This window comes from Sceloporus undulatus, chromosome 1 (genome assembly GCF_019175285.1).
Source record: "Sceloporus undulatus isolate JIND9_A2432 ecotype Alabama chromosome 1, SceUnd_v1.1, whole genome shotgun sequence".
Taxonomy (NCBI): Eukaryota; Metazoa; Chordata; class Lepidosauria; order Squamata; family Phrynosomatidae; genus Sceloporus; species Sceloporus undulatus.
In genome coordinates, this window is record NC_056522.1 from 320,530,313 (window position 1) to 320,552,058 (window position 21,746).

The 21,746-nt window shown below is 39.8% G+C and overlaps 1 protein-coding gene across 2 annotated transcripts in view; it reads left to right on the forward strand.

Moving 5' to 3' along the window:
* The window catches only part of INO80 (INO80 complex ATPase subunit), a 97,461-nt gene that overhangs the window by 24,146 nt on the left and 51,569 nt on the right, over positions 1-21,746 (forward strand). For both annotated transcript variants that reach the window (XM_042448382.1, XM_042448392.1), the window contains 14 exons: positions 2,428-2,642; positions 4,591-4,644; positions 6,148-6,351; positions 8,154-8,349; positions 8,493-8,560; positions 9,671-9,880; positions 10,890-10,970; positions 11,732-11,827; positions 13,032-13,091; positions 14,328-14,470; positions 16,827-16,911; positions 18,588-18,705; positions 19,634-19,719; positions 21,359-21,526. In XM_042448382.1, the coding sequence (XP_042304316.1) occupies positions 2,428-2,642; positions 4,591-4,644; positions 6,148-6,351; positions 8,154-8,349; positions 8,493-8,560; positions 9,671-9,880; positions 10,890-10,970; positions 11,732-11,827; positions 13,032-13,091; positions 14,328-14,470; positions 16,827-16,911; positions 18,588-18,705; positions 19,634-19,719; positions 21,359-21,526 (1,784 nt within the window). The remainder of the gene's footprint in view (positions 1-2,427; positions 2,643-4,590; positions 4,645-6,147; positions 6,352-8,153; positions 8,350-8,492; positions 8,561-9,670; positions 9,881-10,889; positions 10,971-11,731; positions 11,828-13,031; positions 13,092-14,327; positions 14,471-16,826; positions 16,912-18,587; positions 18,706-19,633; positions 19,720-21,358; positions 21,527-21,746) is intronic.

The window sequence follows — 21,746 nt, forward strand, 5'->3', positions numbered from 1 at the left end:
GGATTTATTTATATGCCGCCCAGTCACTGGGAATCCTGGCGGCTTACAACAGAGGGGATAATAATTAGACGGTTCCCTGCCCTCAGGCTTACAATCTAAAAAGACATGATAACAGAAGGAGAAGGGAATGGTAGCGGGGGAGGGGATCAAGTCCAGCAGTTCTTCTCTCCCTCTGAGGCCTGAACCAAGGCAGATGGATTGGAGGGAGCGCCCTTTTTCTTAATCGAGGCAGGGCCCGATGGCGTTGGGCCTGTCCTTTCACTCCCTCTAAGGCCAGAAGATGACAGTTGGAAGGAGGGAGGGGAGGGCTCTTCCTCTTCAGGCCCGATGGCGTTGGGCCTGTCCTTTCACTCCCTCTAAGGCCAGAAGATGACAGTTGGAAGGAGGGAGGGAGGATGGCATATTGTTACTGAGTACCCCACTCCTGCATGTTAATTTAAAACAGTCTGACTCTGACAGAATACTGGACCTTGACAGAAATGAAATAAAGAGTATTTGCCCCCTTTGTAGTACTTGTCAGGACTGAAGAAAATGGATCAAATCTGAAGGCATGTAAAGTGTTAGTGTGGGTTTTCATTAGGAAAATGAGATTTGAGTGAGCCTTCTGCCCTGAATCTTCTCAGAGAACTAGACTGGTCAAGCAATTTAGCAAAACCTCTCTTGCTAGTTTGCTGTAAAAATAAAAGTGGCGATAGTGGAGAGAACATGCATTCTTTTCTGAGTAAGCATTCTGTTAGAGGAGAAGTAAGATGCAAATGTTCCTAATCATAATAAATTTAGGCGGGTTACAGACCGCCGAAAAGCGGCGGCCTCCACCCGCCTCTTTCCCAGCCGGATCGGGGCCTCAGTGGCCAGAGCGGCAGCTGCTGAGGCCCCGATCCGCCACTTTCCAGGCTGCGAGGAAGCGGCAAAAGGCCCCTTCTCTGCAGCCTGGAAAGGGGTGTCCTTGAGGCTTCAAGCCCCAAGGATACCCCGCAGCAGCGGGGAGGAGGAGAAAGGGGCCGCTTGGCCCCTTTCTCCTTTGCGTCGCTGGGCGCAGCCATCTGAAGGCTGCGCCCAGCGACGCAAACAGAAAAGGAGCTCCGTTTCGGAGCTCCTTTTGTGGCCGGGGAAGGGGCGCACTATTCGCCCTGGCGCGGCGTGACGACATCACGTCCGCGCCGCCCCGTATAGAGGCAGAGCAGTCGTGACATTGTAATGGTGGCGGCCGTGTGGAACAGCCGCCGCCATTTTGTGCGTGCTCCGCGCGTGCTAGGATTGGGGGCCTCTGGAAAGGACGCCCCTTTCTAACCCTAGCACGCACGGAGTGCGCACTTTAAGCCCGTCTGTAACGGGCCTTAGTTTCAGCTCAAGCTTTTTACCAATTATTTCTGGTGAGTTATAAAATATGTTAAGACATCATAGAAGTTCATTTGTAAGCACCTAGGATTCTGATTGGATTTATCAACCTGACACCCTCAAGATGTTTTGAACTACAACTGCCATATTTCACTATCATTGGCCATTTTTGTTGTGGTTTCTGAGAATTATAGTTAAAGCATCTGGTGGGCTGCCTACTCCAGACATGGTTATTGCCAGACACATGAGCTCAGTCCTATAAAAATTATTCTAAATTAGAGGTTCAGGGGAGAAACATGTGTAGTTGAAACATAAAATATGACAATGAAGCATTTTAAGATCTTACTGAAACACTCTCCCACCTGGAGTTTTCTGGAATCATTATTTAGAAGCAAATCACATCTTTTGATGGGACATAGGAAATTTTCGAGGATGTTGGAATGAGAAATTGCCAGCATTGCAAGAGAGCAGTAGATAAATATTTTTGAAAACTACGTATGCTTTCTGTGAAACGATGTTGGATATTTCTAAGCTTTAGCTTCATTTCACTCTACAGTACTTTTCCCCACACAATCTCATCCACAACGTGGTTAATTAGCTAGATCTTGACAGCTTGATGTCTTCATACTACATAAATTTAGATCTTTCTCTCGGGTATTCTACAGCTCACTTTGAATCTCTCTTCAGTGTTTATCCTCATCTTAAATGTTTGTGAACACAATCTCATTTGAGGAAGGAATACAGGGTTGCAAGGTGCTTTAGAAATACCTTAATTAAACGTAGACTTCTTTAAATGAAGAATATTCATTCTCAGTAATCAAGTCCTAAAGTGATTAATCTGCAGATTTGTGGAACAGGAAATGTGTTATTGCTTTATTTATTGCTGATTTACAGATTACTAGATTTTATTGTATTTTATGTATTACAATATTGTAAACTGCTTTTGATTTTTTTAAAAAATGAAAACCAGTTAAAAAAATATTAATAAGTAATTGTTAGGAGTATGTTTGAAGTTTGTGAATTAATGCTAACAGTCTCAAAATAGTTAAGAGAGGAAAGCAGTTCTCTGACCTACTGTTTCCATTGCAGCAAAATTGAAAAAGGTGAAAAAAAAGAAGAGACGGGATGAAGAAATATCCTCTGAGGAGTCTCCACGACGTCATCACCATCAAACCAAAGTTTTTGCCAAGTTCTCTCATGATACCCCACCTCCAGGGTCCAAGAAAAAGCATTTATCCATTGAACAGTTGAATGCTCGCCGCCGAAAAGTATGGTTGAGCATTGCTAAAAAGGAACTGCCAAAGGTGAGCTTTGTCAGTTGAAATGCACCAGATTGTTTTGGGGTGGTGGGTGGCGGGGAGGTTAGCAGGTAGTGGTATGCAGATATAAGTGGAAGTAAGCTAGGCCCCTAGCCTATTGTTGGCCATTTATGACATTGTTATTTTGGTTTACAGCTGGCTTCTTTTCGCTTTTAACAAAAATGTGTGTGCTTGTTTTATCTCTCTTTTTTATATCGTATAGATATAATATTTATATATAGAAAGTTTATATCTATATAAATACACACATGTGCAGAAACCTATGTGCTATACATCTATACAGGCTGAGGCTCCTTTATCTGAAATGCTTGGGACCAAAAGTATTTTCAGTTCTGGTTTTGTTTTGTTTTTGGTATTGGAATACATACATATTCATAATGAGATATCATGTAGATGAGACCCAAGTCTAAAGACGAAATTCATTTATGTTTCCTATACATATAACAGACATAGTCTGAAGGTAATTTTATACAGAATACTTTTAATAAATTTGTGCATAAAACAAAGTTTGTGCACACTAAACCACCAAAAAACAACGGTGTCACTGTCTCAGTCATCTGTGAAAAAAGTTTTGGATTTTGGAAATCTGGGTAAGGGAGTCTCAGCCTGTACTGTAACTTAAAGTATTGCGTTATACAGATCTGTATGCGTGATCACAATTACTAAACTTGTGTGTAATGTCATAGAACCAAAACAAAAACTGTAGTATGCTTTTGAACCTGATATATCAACTACAGTATTTTAGGTACATTTTGATCAAACACTTTGAATTTCTGTGTTTTTCAGTCTAGGATGGACATTTATGAATATATTTTGTTCTTACTTGTTACCTGATGTGTCAACTACTTTAGGTACGCTCTGAGCAAATACACTCTGGAGTTCTATGGGAAAATTACTATTTTTCTCCATCATGTATGGAACCTTGTGTGCTACTACTGTTTGTTTATTTAGATTATAAGCACAATCATCAGTATCAACCTGAGTAATGCTGGGCAAAATTCCTCTTCTGTTTACTTAGAAGAGACCAGGAAATTGGCATAGGGAATAGAATCATAGAATTGGAAGAGACCGCTAGGGCCATCCAGTCCAACCCCCTGCCATGCAGGGAATCTAAAGGGGATGTATGGGTTCATAGACTGAAGCATACCTAAAATACAGTTGGCCCTCCGTATCCACAGATTTCTTATCCATGGATTCAAGCATCCACAGTTTTAAAATATTCAAAAAATATATAAATAAGCAAACCTTGATTTTGCCATTTTATATAAGGGACCCCATTTTGCTGTGTCATTACATTTAATGGGAGTTGAGCATCCACGGATTTTGGTATCCATGTGGGGTCCTGGAACCAAACACTAGCGGGCACACTGTAGACATTTTCTTGAGCCTGTGATAACTATCTGTTTATGTGGGAAAGAAAAAATTGTTCATACAGTTAAAAGGAAAAAAAGAGTATATTGGAATACTTAGTCATTTTATCTTAGCAAGAAAAAACAATTTCCAGGAGTTAAAAGTACATATGGTTCATCTGTTATGGTGAGGGTAATTGATTTTCAGGCAACAGTTCATGCAACTTCCTTGGAGTGTGGTGGAGTCGTCTTCTTTGGAGTTTTTAAACTGGCTGTATAGTTATCTGTTGGGAGTGCTTTGATTATGTATTCCTGCATGGCAGGGGATAGAACTGGATGGCTCTTGTGATCTCTTCCAGCTCTATTATATGATTTGATTTATTAATGTGTTGTTTAGCTATAGCATGAATGATGGTTTGGTTACTTTTATAAGGAAAACATTTTAACAGTTAATGGTAGACACTTGAAGTATTGTTATCAGTATTCTCAGTGCTACCATTGTATTTCAGTTCTGCTATTGGTATTTCTGAGAACATTAAAATTACTGTCTATTAATATGACCAAGTGATGTCTCTTTTTTTTAGGCATACAAACAAAAAGTCTCTGCCCGAAACCTGTTCTTAAGCAACAGCAGAAAGGTACGATGTACTATGGATTCTCTTGTATTTTGATAAGATGGAAACTTACCGTATATAGTCAACTTTAAGTCAGCCTCACATGCAAGTCGACGGCAGGTTTTGGGGCCAAAATTATGGATTTTGATATGACCCATGGAGAAGTTGAGAGTAAAACTTAGGGACATGTAACAAAGGATCAAAAGGATGAAGCAAAGAAAAACAATGCCAAATAATTTTAAATTTTCAGCAGGCATCATTATTTGTGCTCACACTAAAGGATGGATGGATGGATGGATTAGAGTGTGGGCAGGGAGTGTCAATGCTTCCAGGACAGATTATACTATTGCCTTTCACCAGAGGATGGCTCCTTTTAAAAATAAAATAAAAGTTAGATTACCGCATTTACAGTACTTACATTGACCCATGGAAAAGTCAACTCAGGGTTTTTTGGTTCAATTTTTTGACTAAACCTTTGAGACTTATACATGAGTATATATTGTATTCTCTGTTAAATTTATTATTCTACATTATTTATTAATTTATATTTTGTTACTCAAATAAATTACCATATTTATGGTGCTAACAAAATAATTATGTATGTGTCTAAATGGCTATAAATTCCACTGAGTGTTATGGGACTTATTTCCAAATAAGTGGGTTTAAGACTGCATGCTCATGTTTTACAAAAATACAATGACAAGCATTTTAGAGCATCAAAATGCTACAGAAGCGGGTTAATGACCTCACAAAGTTAGAAATTTAAAATTTGGGGAGAATAAAAACAGGATTTTCTAGTGATGAAATTATATCTGTGTTGGCACTAAACAAGCCATCTTTGTAAGCAATACCCTTATTTGGAGAACCACCACTGAGAAGGCCTTCTTCTGTACAACTTACCAACCTCAGAGATCTCAGAAAAGATCCTCTGATAAACATATTGGGCATGTGATATGAACACTCCTTTGAGTTTATGCTATGCGACTGTGTATGTACAGTCAGCTCTAGCCATCTGTGGCCTTTCCATCTGTGAATTTGAGCATCTGTGGATGGCCCTGCCCCATTCACCTCAGTGGCAGCATGTGCACATGGCTGCAGTGCCATTGGAAACAGTGGGTCTTGAGGTCCTGTGTTTTTTTTGTTATCTGCAGGGTGTGTGTCCAGAATGGAACCCCCATGAATACAAAGGGCTGACTGTACATAACTTTTTCCTATTCCTCTAAAACTATTTTATGTATTTACTGCAACTTTAAAATGTTTATGTTTATATTTTTATTGTGAAATAGAAAGCTCTGATTCTAGAATAATATATTGTTGAGAGTGATGGTATTTTATGTGCATATTCTGCCTGAATCCAGTTGCAAGAAAATTATTTTAATATATGTGAAAAACAGCAAGATTAAATTTCAGCTGGAGAGCTAAGAGAAAGAAGCCTAGATTTGTCCTTCAAGACATTACCATCCCTTGGCTTTTCTATATTTGCCTTTTATTTGAAAAGAGACTCTTTTCTCTTCCCTTCCTTGGTAGCTGGCTCACCAGTGTATGAGAGAGGTGCGTCGAGCAGCTATCCAAGCCCAAAAGAATTGCAAGGAGACGCTACCTAGGGCACGACGCCTTACAAAAGAGATGCTTCTTTACTGGAAGAAATATGAGAAAGTGGAGAAAGAACATCGCAAAAGAGCAGAGAAGGAGGCACTAGAGCAACGCAAATTGGATGAAGAGATGAGAGAGGTGAGACTGATTCATAAAAAGATGAAAATCTGTCCAGTGGAACAAAGACCAACCCCCCCTCCCCAAAAAGCCTCTTTTAAGATTGATACTACAGTCCACCCTCCATATCCACAGATTTCAGCATCTGCGGATGGCAAGCCTGCAAAGGGGGGGGATGGCAGAGGAGGAGGAAGCAGTGAGGAGGAAGGAAGAGGAGGAGGGAGAAGAAAGAAGAGAGAGGAAAAGGAGGGAGGAGGAGGAGGGCGGCGGCAGCGGGGGGGAGGGAGGAGGAGGATCCGCGGGAATATCCAGAATGGATCCCCCTGCAGATACCGAGGGCCAACTGTGCTATTAAAGTTTGAATTTTAAAAATGTCCCTTGACTCAGCAGTCATCTAGAGGAAGTGACTAATGTTTCAAGATGTATTGGTCCACATTGTAATGCTAATTTTAAAAGTTAAGTCACTTAAGTCATGAACTAAATGTGTTTTGGCCTGCACACCATAACTTTCTGTACCAGCTACCAAGACTTGTAATACCAGTTTTCTTTTGGCTGAGAAATACGTTTGTTTTGTATACAACCTGGAGCATAATATTTTCTGCTGGATAACATACCAGTTGATAGAGATGGTAGAATCATAGGATCATAATAATAGAGTTGGAAGAGACCACAAGGGCCATCCAGTCAAACCCCCCTGCCATGCAGGAAATCTCAATCAAAGCATACCTGACAGATGGCCATCAAGGCTCTGTTTAAAGACCTCCAGGGAGGGAGATTCCACCACTCTTTGAGGGAGTGTGCTCCACTGTTGAACAGCCTTACTATCAGGAAGTTCCTCCTAATGTTGAGGCGGAATCTCTTTTCCTGGAGCTTGCAACCATTGTTCTGGGTCATGTTCTCCGGAGCAGCAGAAAACAAGCTTGTTTCCTGCTCAATATGACATCCCTTCAAATATTTAAACAGGGATATCACATCACCTCTTAACATTATCTTCTCCAGGCTAAACATCCCCAGCTCCCTGAGTCGTTCCTCATAGGGCATGATTTCCAGACCCTTCACCATTTTAGTCGCCCTCCTTTGGATACGCTCGTTTCTCCACATCTTTTTTAAATTGTGGGGCTGTGTTTCTTTTTATCTGGAAATGTTTGCTGGTTGGGCTATATTTTATCTCTTATTTCTGCTCAGTCAGGCCAAGTTTTAATTTATTTTATAAGATTCTTGATTAGTAAAAGATCACAACAGGCTGAACTTTACAGCCCTTTAGCTATTTTGGAAGAAGTATGTTTGATTAATGATGGATATCATTGGCAGATCAGAAAGATTTGAGAATATAACTAGATCTTTTAAAAAATCTATCCACAGCTGAAAAAATTAAATACACTATGGTGCTTTCTGCACCGCCATTTGGGACGTCCTCCTCCATTTTAAAAAAGGGCGTCTCTTATAGACGCCCTTGGGCCTAGTATGGACTCCGTCCTACAAGATGGCGCTGGCCCTTCGACATGCCGGCGCCATCTTTGCGTATCGGGCGCTGAGCGTCCGTACGCGTCGCGCCGCTTGTGACGTAGCGAGCGCGCCCCTGGCGCCTCGCTACGTCGCAAATGCAACGGAAAAAGAAGCTCCATTTTGGAGCTTCTTTTTCAGTCCGCGCGGGAGTCGGGCCGTGTGAAGGCTCCGGCTCCCCCGCGGACCTACTGGCGGCGGCGGCAGAGCGCCGCAAAGCGGCGGTCTGTGCCCCGCCTATCTTATTAATTATTTATTTATAGTATTGGTTATGTTTACACATGAAATTATTTCCTGTCTTCTGGTGTAAATTATTTTAGGCTAAGAGACAGCAGAGAAAACTTAACTTCCTGATCACGCAAACGGAGTTGTATGCCCATTTCATGAGCCGCAAACGAGATATAGGACACGATGGAATCCAGGAGGAAATCTTAAGAAAACTTGAAGACACTTCTATCCAAAGGCAGATTGATATTGGCGGTGGTGTTGTTGTCAACATCACCCAAGAGGATTATGGTAAGGAGAGAAACTAAATTCAAGAAGGATTGAGGGAAATCTCTAAAGCAGTTATATTCAAGGCTTGTGTATTCTTTTAAAATCTGAATTTGCCTTGAGATTTAATCAGTATGGCTTTAAAAAAAATTTGATAATATTTTCAGATAGTAACTACTACAAGGGTCAGGCTCTGAAGAATGCTGAAGATGCCTTCCGGATTCATCAAGCCCAGGTAAGTACTGAGATGATGATGATGATGATGATGATGATGATGATGATGATGATGATGATAATAATATGAAGTAAAATGGGAAGCATTCTTTATTGAGTGTCTCAAATTGAAAAGAAGTATTTCAGTTTTTTTTCTTCTAACAGGTTGAAAGTTTCCAAAGAAGTAGCCATTTTAGTCTTCTGCCTTTTTAAACTATAAAGTTGTTGCCTTGCCCCAAATTTCTGTTAATATGTGGTGTTGCTATAAAATCTACGAAGAGAGTGTCTGGGTTCAAATTATTATAAAGTGTATTAAACAATGAAGGGGAAATTATATTCAAATTCATTTGTTAAGCCAACTCTTGTGTGTATTTATTATGATGATCTTAAGAAGCCCTGGTGGTACAGTGGTTAAATGGTAATACTGCAGCCACAACTTTGTAAGTTCAATCTTAGAGGAGGGCTCCATGGTCCACTCAGTCTTCCATCCTTTTGTAGGTCAGTAAAATGAGTACCCAGCTTGTTGAGGGCAATTGCCTTACACATTGTAAACTGCTTCGGGAGTGCTAGTTCACTGATAAGCAGTATAGAAATGTACGTGCTATTGCTATATTGCTATGATACATTCTTCCAGCTAAGTTCGTATAGGATTTCAGCCTTACATTGCAATTCTGTACATATTTATTCAAAATAAATCCCATTAAGCTGAATAGGGTTGTCCTTCCAGTAGCTGTGTATAGCAAGAATGAGGAAAATACAGCCCTTGGGCCACATGTGTCCTGAGAACCACATTATTGCAGCACTGTGGTCACCAAATTGGGGGGGGGGGATTTTTTTCTTTTTAAAAATGACAAAGGGGCCAAAGCCATCACACATATTCATTCATTTTGCTCCCCACCCCCCACCCCTTTTTTTTTCTGGCATTGGAAATTGCCCCCTCTCACCTCCACTCAATGCTGGAAATAAGTTCAGAAGTGATATCATGCCATTTCCTTTCTCAGTGGTGGTGGTGGTGGGGATTAAACAAATCTACCCTGCCATAGATTTTGGAGTTGCTATAGGCTTCCACACCCAACACAGGCGTGGTGTCTAGGTTCACAGTTTCAATCCCTTTTCCTCTCTCATCATTTAGACCAGATCATTTGATGAAGATGCTAAAGAGAGTCGGGCAGCAGCACTTCGTGCTGCCAACAAATCTGGCACTGGCTTTGGAGAGAGCTACAGCCTTGCCAACCCATCTATCCGGGCAGGAGAAGACATTCCACAGCCTACCATTTTCAATGGTAAACTAAAAGGTTACCAATTGAAAGGCATGAATTGGTTAGCCAATCTTTATGAGCAGGTATGCGGATATTTCTTAAGGCTAGTTCTTTCTTGGTATGGCTCCAGAAAGAAAAGTGAATTACACTTGCATGTATTGGTTTACAGTCATATAATTAAATTTCCACGGCAATTTTTCATGTAGAGAAAGTATAATTTTACCTCTGATATAGCATCAGTATCTCAGTTTATGTTGTGGTTGTGTTTCTTCACTCAAAATGTTAATTGAGACTGACATAAATTGTGTGTCTGGGAAGGGAGACCTATTCTGTAGCGAATCCATAGAGGGACCAAAACAGGCAACGATTGCTGATCTGAAGATGGCTTGGCTCTGGTGAGCTGGCTTGCCATTAGATACTAGTTCTTCTTCAGAGGAGTGCACAGGCAGAGAGCAACTGGTAAGAACTGTGGATTCTGCTTTCCCTTCTCCAGTAGGCTTCCCAAGTGGAGAAAACATATCAGGGAAGAGAGAAGCAGCACATATCCTGCTGTGTCCTCTCCAGCAGGCTCGCCAAATGAAGAAAACAAGCATCAGTTGCTCACCCTCAAGCAAACAGGAAAAACCACACCAAAACTTCCCAGATTCCAGTGTTTTTTTCTCCCTGTTCCTCCTTCCCTTCTAAGCAGGCAAAGGAAAACCCTTCCTTCCAGAAATGCCAAGACTGCTGTTGCTTTCTCTCCCTCCCCCCTCCTAAGCAGGTAAAAGAAAAACCAGTCCAGTTACCTTTTCTGACTGCTGAAAACTCCACACCAAACTCCAGACAGCCTTGCTCTCTCACCTCATTCTCCACTTTCTATTGCCTCACCTGCCTGGCTCAACCAAACAGGCATCCTGGGAGTGCTATGCATCGTGGAGGAGATTTTCGTTTATATATTTTTTTTCTGGAAAAATTGTATGTTAGAAATGTTGTAAATGGGGCATTACAAATTGAGACTCACCTATAGTGATCTTCTCTTGTACATATTTTGTGCCTCATACATTGTGAAGTGCTTGCTTTCCTTGTGGAATAAAGTGTTTCCTTTTATTGCAGGGCATTAATGGAATCCTGGCAGATGAAATGGGTCTGGGTAAAACAGTGCAAAGTATTGCCTTGTTAGCACATCTAGCTGAAGTAAGTGGATTCTTTGTGCCTCACACACCTAATTGAAGGAAATACTGAATATATGGTTCAGATAGGCCTCAGATTTGCTTTCGTACTAGTTAGTTACCCCCAATATCATTTTCAATTGCTTCTTTATCCAGTTGTCTTCTCCCTTCACTTTCATCTGTCTAATACTACAAACCTATTTTGGCCATGGAAAGATTTATGCTACTTCTATGTTTTGGATTGCTCCTGTTATTTTCACTTCATGGCTGGCATTCTGGTAGTTAGTCCCAACTAGAGCAGACATATTCAGTTAGTTGTTGAGTGGTGAGTCAATATATTAGCAAATCCCATTGAATGAACGGGTGTACTTTAGTCAGAATGAACAACAGGATTTATGCCAATGAATAGCAGCAGTTGTTCTATAAATAAGGCACTGCACTTCGAGCGGAATAATAATCTGTTCTCAGATTGAAGAAGTGCAGAAGTTGGTGAGAAAGCCAATAAAAATACTGTTGTTTCTCATGGTAGCCATTTCCCACAAAGAAATGTTTGGATATACTTGTTTTCTTACAATTTTTTTAAAAAAAAGAAATACTATGAACATGAAGGGAGAGTTCAGTAAAGAGTGTACATTTTACATTTTTGGTAACCCTAGTTGTGTGTTTCTAAGTGTGAAACTTTGTTACAATTACATATTGTAAATAATACTATTAAATTATTGGCTTTTCATTTGAATGTTATGTAATGTGTGGTTTCCTTCCAGTCAAGATTTTTTCCTCTTCCAGAGAGAAAACATTTGGGGACCGTTTTTAATCATTTCACCAGCTTCCACGCTAAATAACTGGCATCAGGAGTTTGCCAGATTTGTTCCTAAGTTTAAGGTATGATGATGCTATAAAAATGAAACAATACCTTGTGTTCCTTTTATGTGTTGAAAACTGAGATGGCATAAAAAGCCTTATTGCATTGTTCCCTGTGTTCCCTCTGGTCACTTTTACTATTAAGTCCTCCAATAGTTTCCTGATTTCTTGATGGACAGCCTTTCTTGTGATATTTACTCTTAGATGATTCTCATTATCTCTATTCTTGATCAATAAACCCATCTAGAGCCAATCTAAAGCTGCTTTTTACTTTACATGGCAACCAACTTTACTAGTGTTTCCAAGAGAAAACATAGTGAGTGTGGAGAGAAGGTAAATCTATAAGCCTGTAGCAGATACCTCTCTCTTTGGTACCTGTTCCTTCTGTGGATGCATGTCTCTGTCACACTGCACATTCATATCATTAGAAATACTACTATAATTTGGTTACTATATAAAGTAGAAAATGACTAGTATTACTATTCAGAAACCTGCAGTTGAGAATGTAAAGGAAAAGTGGATTTCTGCTGCTTCATATCCAACATAGCAATAGTTTTGCTCCTACAGCTGAATTGTAAAGCCTGATGTAAAATACAGGAATTCTAAGGCTGTATGAATAAATAACAGAGAAATAATAAAAAATAGATCAATATGATTGCCATATACTAAGTTATTAAAGGCAGCACAAGTGTTTTTTCATCATAAAGTGGGCCTTTGGTATCCACTGGGGTTTGGTTCCAGGACCACACCCCACAATGGATATCAAAATCTGTGGATGCTCAAGTCCTATTAAATACAATGGAACAGTAAAATGGTGTCCCTAATGGCAAAGTCAAGGTTTGTTTTTTGGAATGCATATTTTTTTGAATATTTTCAAATCATGGATGCTTGAATTCATGAATGGAGAATCTGTGGATACAGAGAACCCACTGTAGTATATTTTATGTGATGCTCAAATTCTAACTGCTGTCCTTGCTGTTTTTGCTCTTTGGCTTTATCAGTCCTTTGTCGCACAAATGCATTCCCCAACATGTGTGCTTTATTAAAATAGCAATGCCTCTGAGAATTTTTTTTTATTTTTCTTTCAGTTTTCTGATTTTACTGATTACTTGATCAGTAATAATGCTTTCTGGGATATTTGCTTCCAGAAATAAGAAAGATCTCTAGTTCCTGTTAACTTATGTTAAAAATACTTATTTAGAATATGTTTGTGTGTCCATTCTAGGTGCTACCTTACTGGGGAAATCCACATGACCGAAAAGTGATCAGGAAATTTTGGAGTCAGGTACTATCACATACAGTACACATACCTTATCCACTCTTCTCTTTTCCCCTTCCTTCCTTTCTTCCTTCCCCATTTTTTAAAAAGTAGCCTCATCATTTCTTGTTCCATTACATTAGACTGTGGAAATATAATCCAAAAAGAAAAAGAATACGAATAAATCTATGCTTTCTTTTTTTCAGTCTTATTTTACTATTCATCCTCCCTCCCAACACCTGCCTCTATAATTCTTCAGAATAATATATTTAATAGGCTTTCCATCTTCAAGGATCATTAAAGCCCCAGCTCTTACCATCCTCTGTTTTACTTGCTAGAGCAACCCTCTGCCACCTTTGAAGCCCCAGAACTCCAACCCACTGTCAGCCTCTACATTTGCTCTTCTCCACCTCCATGTTCTTTGCCCCCTGAACTTATGAGAACACAACATTTGAGCACGTCTTAAAAAGAAGCATCAGCAGCAGGCATTTCTGCCTTGATTCTTTAAATGTGTTTTATGATGTTTTCAATGGATGTTTTGACTGTAATCACAGGATTTATTCCTATGTGATCAAGGTATATGTTGGAATGCAATCATTATGATGCAAGCCATCAATCATGAAACAAGGTATATGCAGAGCCTCACCATCCTGAAACAAGGTGTTTGTTGTTGTTGTTGTTGCTGCTGCTGCTGCAGCTACAGCAGTGGGAAGTCCTATAGATTAACAGGGTTGATGAAAGGAGATAGATAATCACAAACTGTGTGATAGATAGTGATAGAAGTGGGTAACTTCTATCACTGTCCAGAGTAGGAAGGAAAGTCATCAGACCAAAGTGAATGGTTGATTTAACTGCTTCAAATCCCTTCTTACCCCTTGCATTTAACTGGAGGTCATATTCTTAGTTCTTCATATGCTGTGTATGAATGCATTAAAATGTGGAACTTTTAAAGTGAGAAAGATAAAAGAGATACTCTTTCTGAAATATAGGAGAATGTTTCCAGAGAGGACAGATAACTTATTAATAGGTTGTTTTTTCCCCCTGTTAACCAAAACACCACAATAGAGGTGTGACATTTTGACTGATTGTAATAAAAGCATTTCATCATATTTTTATTCACACCCCCCCCCCCATTAATTCCTCTGAATTTGGGAAAAGGTAGGCAACAATGGTGTGAAAACCTCTGATCTTGAATACTTGATGTCTGTGCCACTGATAAATAACTTGGTTTATGTAACTCCTGTATTTTTTTCTGGATTGTAGAAGACTTTGTATACCCAAGATGCCCCTTTTCATGTTGTGATCACCAGTTATCAGCTTGTAGTCCAAGATGTGAAGTATTTTCAACGGGTTAAGTGGCAATATATGGTGCTCGATGAGGCACAAGCACTCAAGAGTAGCTCCAGGTAAGTGAGTAAGAAAGAAAGACATCTCAGTTTTTAGGCCATTAATAGAAGGGAATCTAGAATACAGGATGTAAAAGTTACAGATGTTGGGTTTTTCTTTTCCTTATGTATTTGAGGAATGTTATATTACGACACTTAAAATTGCTTTGTCTGTCTCCTTAGGAGGCTATGATTTCTAACCTGAATGTATGTAGTTATGGTGTTGTGGGAACCTTAAAAGCCTGGACTTTCTCTCACAAAGTCCACCAGCTTGACAGAGCAAAGATGACAAGAGGACCCAGGAGATGCTGAGAATCCAGTTTATTTGCTGGCAGTCCGCAGTAGAAACCCAAGTTCCAAACGAAAATGTCAGAACAAAAAAAAAAAATGGCTGTCTATATAGTAGTTCAAAACAAGGAGGTCCCTAACATACATTCTATTGGCTGGTTCAAAGTTCAAACTTACAGAACTTTCTTACAATCAGAGCCAAGATACATGAATACATTAAAATACACTTAAGGCACATTTGGAATATTCCATTACCCTTATCACCTATGTGTTACTTCCTCATTCAAGGATGCTGCTCTTAATTGTTTTGGCTTTCAAAGCAGGCCAGGCACCTTGATGAACCTTCAAAGGTCATCTTGTCTCTAAACATTTCTACTGCAAATCCTTTTTAGCCTTTTCCCTCTCAGAAGCCCTTGACTCAAAAATCTTACTTCTACATATCCACTGTGCAACCATTTTCTATAAATCTATTGTGAGGATATTAATCATTAAAATCCATCTATCTCGATGATAGTCTGAATAAGTACAAGCTCAGCTTCAGCACAGCATGGTCAGATCCTGAGTGTCGATGGGGGTGAGTGCACAGGCTTTGACTTGTGTCTTTTATTTTAAAATAGAGGGGGGGGTGTGAGAGAGAGAAATTTTAAATTGCTGAGCGTTGTACAGAAACATTGAGCAAGTCAGGTACAAATACTGTTGTAGCCACTCATTTCATTTCATTGTTTCTGAGCCTTGTCCCTTCTTCTGCATCAGAGGGTTGATTGAAAATAACTCAAGAGAAAGAAGAGCATTGTAGTTGTTTAGGGCCAGTCAGACCACTAATGGAGAGAAAATGCTTCTGCCTGTGCTATTTAAACATGGGTGACAGCACGAGTAAGGCAGATAGTGCAATGTGTGGTGTTTTCCTGACCATCTCCAACTCAGGCTGGTTAGGCAGTAATTTGGAGGATCAACTAGCCCTGTATGTGTAGGAATGGCAAAAAAGTATCAGTGGCCAGAAAGAAGATAGACGCATCACTGCCTATTTTACACTGGACATCCTGGCTCATTTCCTTTTTTAAAAAAGTTTTGGTACCCGCTGAAAGAAAAATAATATGTGCAGACTTAAATGGTTAGTTATAGTGTAGTGCAGGCAGCAGCACTTTTCCTCCTCCATCCACCAGCGTTTGCAAACTTATGGACAAATGGGGAAGCCAGCCAACCAGGTCAGGGAGCCCTGGTAGCACAGTGGTTAAATGCCAGTACTGCAGCCACTCATAGCCACAAGGTTGTGGGTTCGACCTCAGGCAGGGCTCCAGGGTCCGTTCAGCCTTCCATGCTTTTGTAGGTCGGTAAAATGAACACCCAGCCTGTTGCGAGTAATTGGCCTACACATTGTAAACCGCTTAGGGAATGCTAGTTTACTGATGAGCAGTATAGAAATGTACTTGCTATTGCTAAATGTACTTGTTATTGGATGGAGAAGCTGGCCAAATGGCATTTATGGATGAGTCTGGCCATGGAGATCACCTTGCATTTGGCTCTGTCAAGTTGGAACAGGTTGAGGTTGGACGTAAGCTGCTTGGAGGCACTGGCACATAGTCAGTGATTGGTCTTAAAATGACCTGTTCACAACTGAATAGTTGAAACAACCTTAATTAGTAGTTCTTAATTAGTAGTAGTAAGAAATTATCAATGTACCAACTTCCTTGAAGTAGAGTCTGCCCTTCCTTTATGCAGGGGATCCGTTCTGGACCACCACCACCACCACCCCCTGCATAAAGAGAATTCTGCGTATGCTTGACCCCATTTAAATGAATGGGGCTTGTGCATGCGGCAGTGCAGCAACACACATGCACCATGGGCATGCGTGCCATTACCCCTTTATGGGGCACGCCACTCCTTTTCCCAGCGCGGGTAAGGCACGTCCACGCATGTTATGGGCGCACTGTACTTGGGAAAGAGAGATAAAAAGCAGCAAGAATATTAATGTCATCTTTTCTAATTGTTAAAAAATAATTAATTAATGTTCTAACAATGTAAATAGCAGTTATATCCTTTATTGCTAGTCCTTACTTTAGATCCTTTTAAATCATTTAATACATTTCAGCGTCCGTTGGAAAATTTTACTCCAATTCCAGTGCCGAAATCGACTGCTTCTAACTGGAACACCCATCCAAAATACCATGGCTGAGGTATGTATGCTTTGTTCTCTTCAATTGGCTTCTCTGGACTTTTTAATAAACAGAAGTTTATTCCTACATGATGGGGGTTGGACTGGATGGTTCTTGTGGTCTCTTACAACTCTATGATTTCTTACGTTGTGAGAACTAATTGTTCTGTTCATTATGAAAAAACCACAGTAAATGTGCTTGTAGAAAACCATGCACATAAGTTGAACTTTCAGGCTATTGAACTTTCAACTTGTTTTACCTGCTGTAAGTTTGCCGTTTTCAGTTTAAAATGAAATTCATTTCTTCAGCAGTGAGAATTGCTGCAACATAATTTCAACAAAACAAAACACCTAGACTCTGACTATGCATATGTTTCTTTCTGTAAGCTTTTATTGTTTGCACATTTGGCTTTTTTCAACATTTGATGGACAGTTTTCAACAGCTTTGGAGGGTGTCTCTGCTTTGCCTGGTGCTACACTTCTTGGCCACTAATGTTTTGTTTTTTCCTTCTCTGTACTTGCAGCACCTTATAGATGAAAGATTTTAGTTGCTATGTTGCTGGATTTGTTGTACGTCTTTTGTACTTTTCCTGTTTTGCTTATTTCTCAGAGTCCCAGAAAAATAAGACCTATTATGATTGAAGCAGCGAAGGGTGCAATAACTAAAATGCAAACAAGTGTCCAATTACCCATGTGCACATCTGCTGAATTTATCATGAAGAATGGGAGAATTCCATATCTTCATAGTGTAGCATTGTAGGAAGGGCATAATTCTACTCTTCAGAACCAGTCATTACAATTACAGTCGGCCCTTGCCTTACACGGGGATCCGTTCCGGATCCCTCTGCGTAAGGCGAATTCCGCTTATGCTCAAGCCCCATTGGAAACAATGGGGCTCGTGCACGGTGGCATGGCAGTGCAACGGCGCGCGGGGTGCAATGGGCACGCGCGCCCATTCAGTTGAATGAGACGCGCCGCCCCACGTGCGCCCCACGGCTTGAGCGTGTCTGCGTATGACGCGGGCGTACTGTACTTTTTTTAACCAGAAGATTGCAAGTCTGTATACCATTCTTTCCTTTCCCAGCAGATAGCCTGTTAGTTACTTCTGTGTAGGGTGTGTGGCACCAGTCCAAGGGAGATTGTTCAAGTCTAATCTGTGCATATATATATATTATACCCACCTCCTTTTTGAAGTTCTCTCACTTGGACAGAGCAGTTGAATTTTGAATTGTGGAGGGCAAGGCTATTAGCAACCTTTCCCTCCACATCAGGTGTGGGGAAGCTCTTCTCTGTCATAACTGTAAAGACATTCCTTCTACATTGGTAAATCCATTTGTCTATCTTTGTATAAACTGTGTTCCTTGCTGAGAAGTTGTTGATACTGTTGCACAAACTTGAATTCAGCTTATTTAGTAAAAAGTTGTGGTATTGTGTGCCTTCAAGTCAACTCCAACTAATTGTTACTTAGTATTTCCATGGCAAGAAATTTGCAGATAAGGCTTGTCATTGCCTTTCTTTAAAGGTAAGAGAGTGTGACTTGCCCAGGGTCACTCATCAGGTTTTCATGGCTAGGCAGGTCCTTGAACCCTGGCATCACAGAATCCTAGTCCAGCACTTTAACCATACCACATTGGCTATATAGTAAAGATATTTAATGAGCTAACTTTTTCTCATACAAACTTTACTCTCGTATTGCAGCTGTGGGCTTTGCTCCATTTCATTATGCCGACATTGTTTGACTCCCATGAGGAATTCAATGAGTGGTTTTCTAAAGATATTGAAAGCCATGCGGAGAATAAATCTGCAATTGATGAGAGTGAGTACTGTGTAAAATGTATTCTTTGTGTATCAGACTTCCACAGCTTAAGGAGAACTCAGTTATAAAAATAAATTACTTTATTTGTGTTATGTTGATTTATTGGTTTATTCTGTGCTGCTAAGGATTATATTTGTGGAAGCTAGGGTAATAAGCCTTCTGAAAAGCTTATGGGAACACCAATAGCAGAGATAATACAGTAATACCTTTACATCCTGAGTAGTTTAAAGGAAAAGACTACAGCTGCAGGAAGTCTTCTACTTCTGCTGACAAACTAAACTGCTAAAGATTTTATGGATACGTTTCTACAGATGTGCTACAGATGGAGAAATATGGAGTAGTCCCTGGTACTCTCACCACAGTACCTGAGTTCCCAAGTTCAAAGCTGACTTGCCAGTGATCTAAATACAGTGGTACCCCGGGATACGAAATCACCGCGTTACGAAATTTCCGGGATACGAAAAAATCCCATAGGAAAAAACTGTTTCGGGTTATGTTTTTTTTTTTCGGCTTACGAAAAAAAATTTGGTGCTTTTCGGCGCTTTTTCACACGAAATCGCGGCTTTTAGCGCTAGCGCCTATGGCTTTTTCGGCTAGCGAAAGATTTCGGGTTACGAATGGCGCCGCGGAACGGATTACATTCGTAACCCGGGGTACCACTGTATTCTCATTTGTAAAGTATAGACATAGTTTATATAACTTCATCTTTGTAATATATTTTTCATCATCATTATTTACATCCCACTTTTTCCTTCAGAACTCGGACACAAAGTGGTTTAAACACTGAAATAAATATAGTATACGTAAAATCATATGAAATCTTATTAATATAGCCACCAACAGAATTGTATGACTAAACAGAAAGCAGAAGAGTACATTTTCAACATAAATGTATTGATCACAGGCTGTTTTTTCTCTAAAATTTCAGATCAACTATCTCGCTTGCACATGATCCTGAAACCTTTTATGCTGAGGAGAATCAAGAAGGATGTGGAAAACGAGTTGTCAGACAAGGTCCTAGATAAAATTAGTTTATATATATATTTACTTTTTAATGCCTTTCAGGGTTTTGTTTTACATCACTGTATAGTTTTTATGTCTAGCATTAAGTCAAACTTAGCAAAGTTTGACTTTCTTCCAGCGTTCATTGGGCTGGACTCAGAATTCACAGGAATGAACCTTATTTACAAACACTTCCAGTGAGGAAAACATAGAGAGATGATTTCCACTGATTACTCCTTCTGCCTATAGCCCCACTGGCACCCTGGAAAACCTTTACAGAGGGTTAGAAGGCAGAAGAGAAATTTGGAAAAAATTCCTCCCCATCATGACTCCAGTTCAGCTAGCAGGATCCTACAGTGAAACTCTATGAAACTGTATTGATTGTGAAAATAATGCATGATTATTATTGGACAAATAATGTTTGCTGTCTTAGGCATGCCTTGCCTTGCCTTGCCTGTTTTTTATGTTTTGAATGACTAGTGGTAATGTAACTTTATGCAGGTTGCAGTAAGTCATCCACCATAAGGCTAATTCCTGTTGGCACCCAGGCCATTATTGGCGGCAACTCTACTATATAACAACCTTATTGGGGAAATTCAGCACATTTCTTCTCCTTTTGTGATTAAGCAGGTTTTGGATTTACTCAGAAGTGCCTATTGTGATTGATTTTAACCTGGAGGTGCTACCTTGTTTTCTTTTAAAAAGACAATGTATTTATTTGTATTCCTTCTTTCCACTCAGAGAATTTGTGTACCTGAAAGCCTATATAACACAGTACAGTGTACTGTACAAACACCATTAAAACAATAATTCGAAGACTGTAGATAGAAACATCTACAAGGATTAGCATCTTCATATGTGAAACATTTGCCTATCAACCAGATGTTTGCATGAATAAATGTGTTTTCAGCTTCTGACTAAATGACAACAGTGAGGAGGCAGTCTAGTCTCTTTTGGGTGGGAGTTTCCCAGCCAGAATGCTAGCAGCCAGGCTAGTCTTGTCTATTTCATTGCTTAAACAGACTGGAAAAATTTACTCTTCCATGCAACTAAAGGCCACATTCTGGAGCAGTCATATTGATAGCCCTATGCATCTCACCATTTTACCTTGAGATGGGGAAGTTAATAAGAGTGCCAAGCATACCAGCTGGAAAATACTTTCAAGAAATCTTAGAATTTCAGAAGTCTCTGAAGACTGGCCATCCTAATTCATCTCTAATCTTATTTTAATTATGCTGCTTTATTGCCAAGATTCAATAGAATACCTCCTTCATGACACTTAGTCCCTCCCTTCCCCAGCTGCAGTTACCCATGCATCCCAAAATCTGTTCTGGAGGTTTGTGAACCTTTCTGGAGCTGGTTTCCAAGTGGTGTTGAGAGCCAAAGGAAGAAGAGAGGGATTGAAAGTCCCATCTTTCTGGCACTGCAAATATTCAGTTATTCTTTGCCAAGAAATGATTTCCTAGAAAAAGGAATCATGGATCCTTGAACAAAACCATGTGTAAACATTTCTGCAATAGAGCTCTAGCTACTCTAATTTTTCATGGTCTGTGAGTATTAAACCTGGGTTTAATGTTACTTTCTGATGGTAACAGTTCAATTTGTTTGTTTGTTTGTTGTTTTGTTTTGTTTTTTTGCTTTTCTTTTTCAGATTGAGATTCTCATGTATTGCCCACAGACTAGTCGGCAAAAATTGCTTTATCAAGCTTTGAAGAACAAAATTTCCATTGATGATCTTTTACAATCCTCCATGGGGACCACCCAGCAAGCACAGAATACTACTAGTAGCCTCATGAATCTAGTCATGCAGTTCAGGAAGGTGAAATGTTTGAACACCAGTCATTTTCTTGTCTCTGACTAACAAGTTTGAATCATTTCTCAGATGTGATTTTTATCCTGTAAAGTTTAGTTGCAGCTGGAGTACAACTGGCCTTCCTTATTCACAGATTTTTTTAAATACATGAATTCAAGCATCCATGGTTTGAAAATATTTTTAAAAATACATAAATTCCAAAAAGCAAACCTTGATTTTGCCATTA